Here is a 1,390-nt window from a genome sequence, read left to right as displayed (position 1 = left end):
ATTTCAGAATATTATGGGAGTACAAACGCTTTGTTCACATAAATTGCCTTTGTACCACCTGAGTCAAAACTACAGCCATGCCCATCCATGTTTTTTCTAATTCCATGGAAAACGACATTGGTATTTTGATAGGAATTGCATCAAACCTAAAAATTTAAATATTTTTAAAGTGTAAATGACTAACAGGGTAAATGCTTCTATATAATGTAGGATTAAATTACTTGGATAAGCTCATTTGTAATATTTCGAGTAATTCTGCACAAAGATTTTAAAGCTATTTTCTTTGTCTATGTATTTTAGAGAATGCAGCTTCATGAGGGAAGGCCCAAACAAAAAAGGCATCGTTGCAGAAACCCCAACAAATTAGATGTTAATAGTCTCACTGGAGAAGAACGCGTTCAACTGATTAACAGAAGAAATGCTAGAAAGGTAATTAAATATTTGTTGTTAATTTTTTGTATTGAGTCACTATTTAAGAGATCTCTAGAACACTATTTCATTATGCAGTAGTATTTTCTAATAGACCTGGACATGGGGTTGACTCTAGCAGATTTGTGGGTAAAGAGATGGACTATAATTTTGTGCCTTCTAATTTAAAATCCCACATCATTGTGTAAACTATTAAATGAAATAAATCACTTAACATATCTGTGCCTAAGCAGTGCCATTGCATATTGTTGTACATTTGCACAACAGAACTGCGCCTAAGGCAGTGGTACTCATCAGAGGGGATTTTGCCCATCAGGGGACATTTGGCAATGTTTGGAAACATTTTGGGTAGCCACAACCCAGCAGGGTAGGGAGGTGATTCGGGGAGAATGCCGCTGGCATCTAGTGCGTAGAAGCCAGAGATGTTGCTACACTTCCTACAGTAGGAAACCCCCCACCCCAGCAATACCAATCCAAAATGTGCAAAGGCTGAGAAACTCTCATCTAAGGGGATAGCATAGCCATCATAAATTTATATATTTATCACTGGATTTTTCCACGAGATGGCCTTCTTGTCACTTTATGTAATATGTCAAAATCGGTATATTACATAATTTTCTGATGGATGAAAATAAAATGTCTTAAACAAAGGTACCTTGTAGACTAATGGCACTTTTGTGCTTATCTTCTTGTTTTACTGATTGAGAAATTGTAAGAGTTGAGGTTTTTCTGAAGTCTGTTTCTGAACCAGATATGTCTCAATTTTTGTTTGCTCTAACCGTTTTACATTTGGATTCGTATCTGTCTCTTTTGCCTCACAAAGTACGTGACAGAAGACTTGTGACACCGTTTTGCAAATGTATATATTTTTTTTTTTTTTTTTTTGCGACAGAGTCTCACTCTGTTGCCCTGGCTAGAGTGAGTTCCATGGCGTCAGCCTAGCTCACAGCAACCTCAAACT

The 1,390-nt window shown here is 36.8% G+C and overlaps 1 protein-coding gene across 1 annotated transcript in view; it reads left to right on the top strand.

The window, feature by feature from the left end:
* The window catches only part of CHD9 (chromodomain helicase DNA binding protein 9), a 220,698-nt gene that overhangs the window by 215,096 nt on the left and 4,212 nt on the right, over nucleotides 1–1,390 (top strand). The window contains exon 37 of the mRNA XM_012642605.1: nucleotides 301–429. Within this exon, the coding sequence (XP_012498059.1) occupies nucleotides 301–429 (129 nt within the window). The remainder of the gene's footprint in view (nucleotides 1–300; nucleotides 430–1,390) is intronic.

The sequence above is a fragment of the Propithecus coquereli genome, unplaced genomic scaffold, assembly GCF_000956105.1.
Source record: "Propithecus coquereli isolate 6110/MARCELLA unplaced genomic scaffold, Pcoq_1.0 Scaffold180, whole genome shotgun sequence".
NCBI classification, from domain to species: domain Eukaryota; kingdom Metazoa; phylum Chordata; class Mammalia; order Primates; family Indriidae; genus Propithecus; species Propithecus coquereli.
This window is presented reverse-complemented; position numbering and strand designations above follow the sequence as displayed.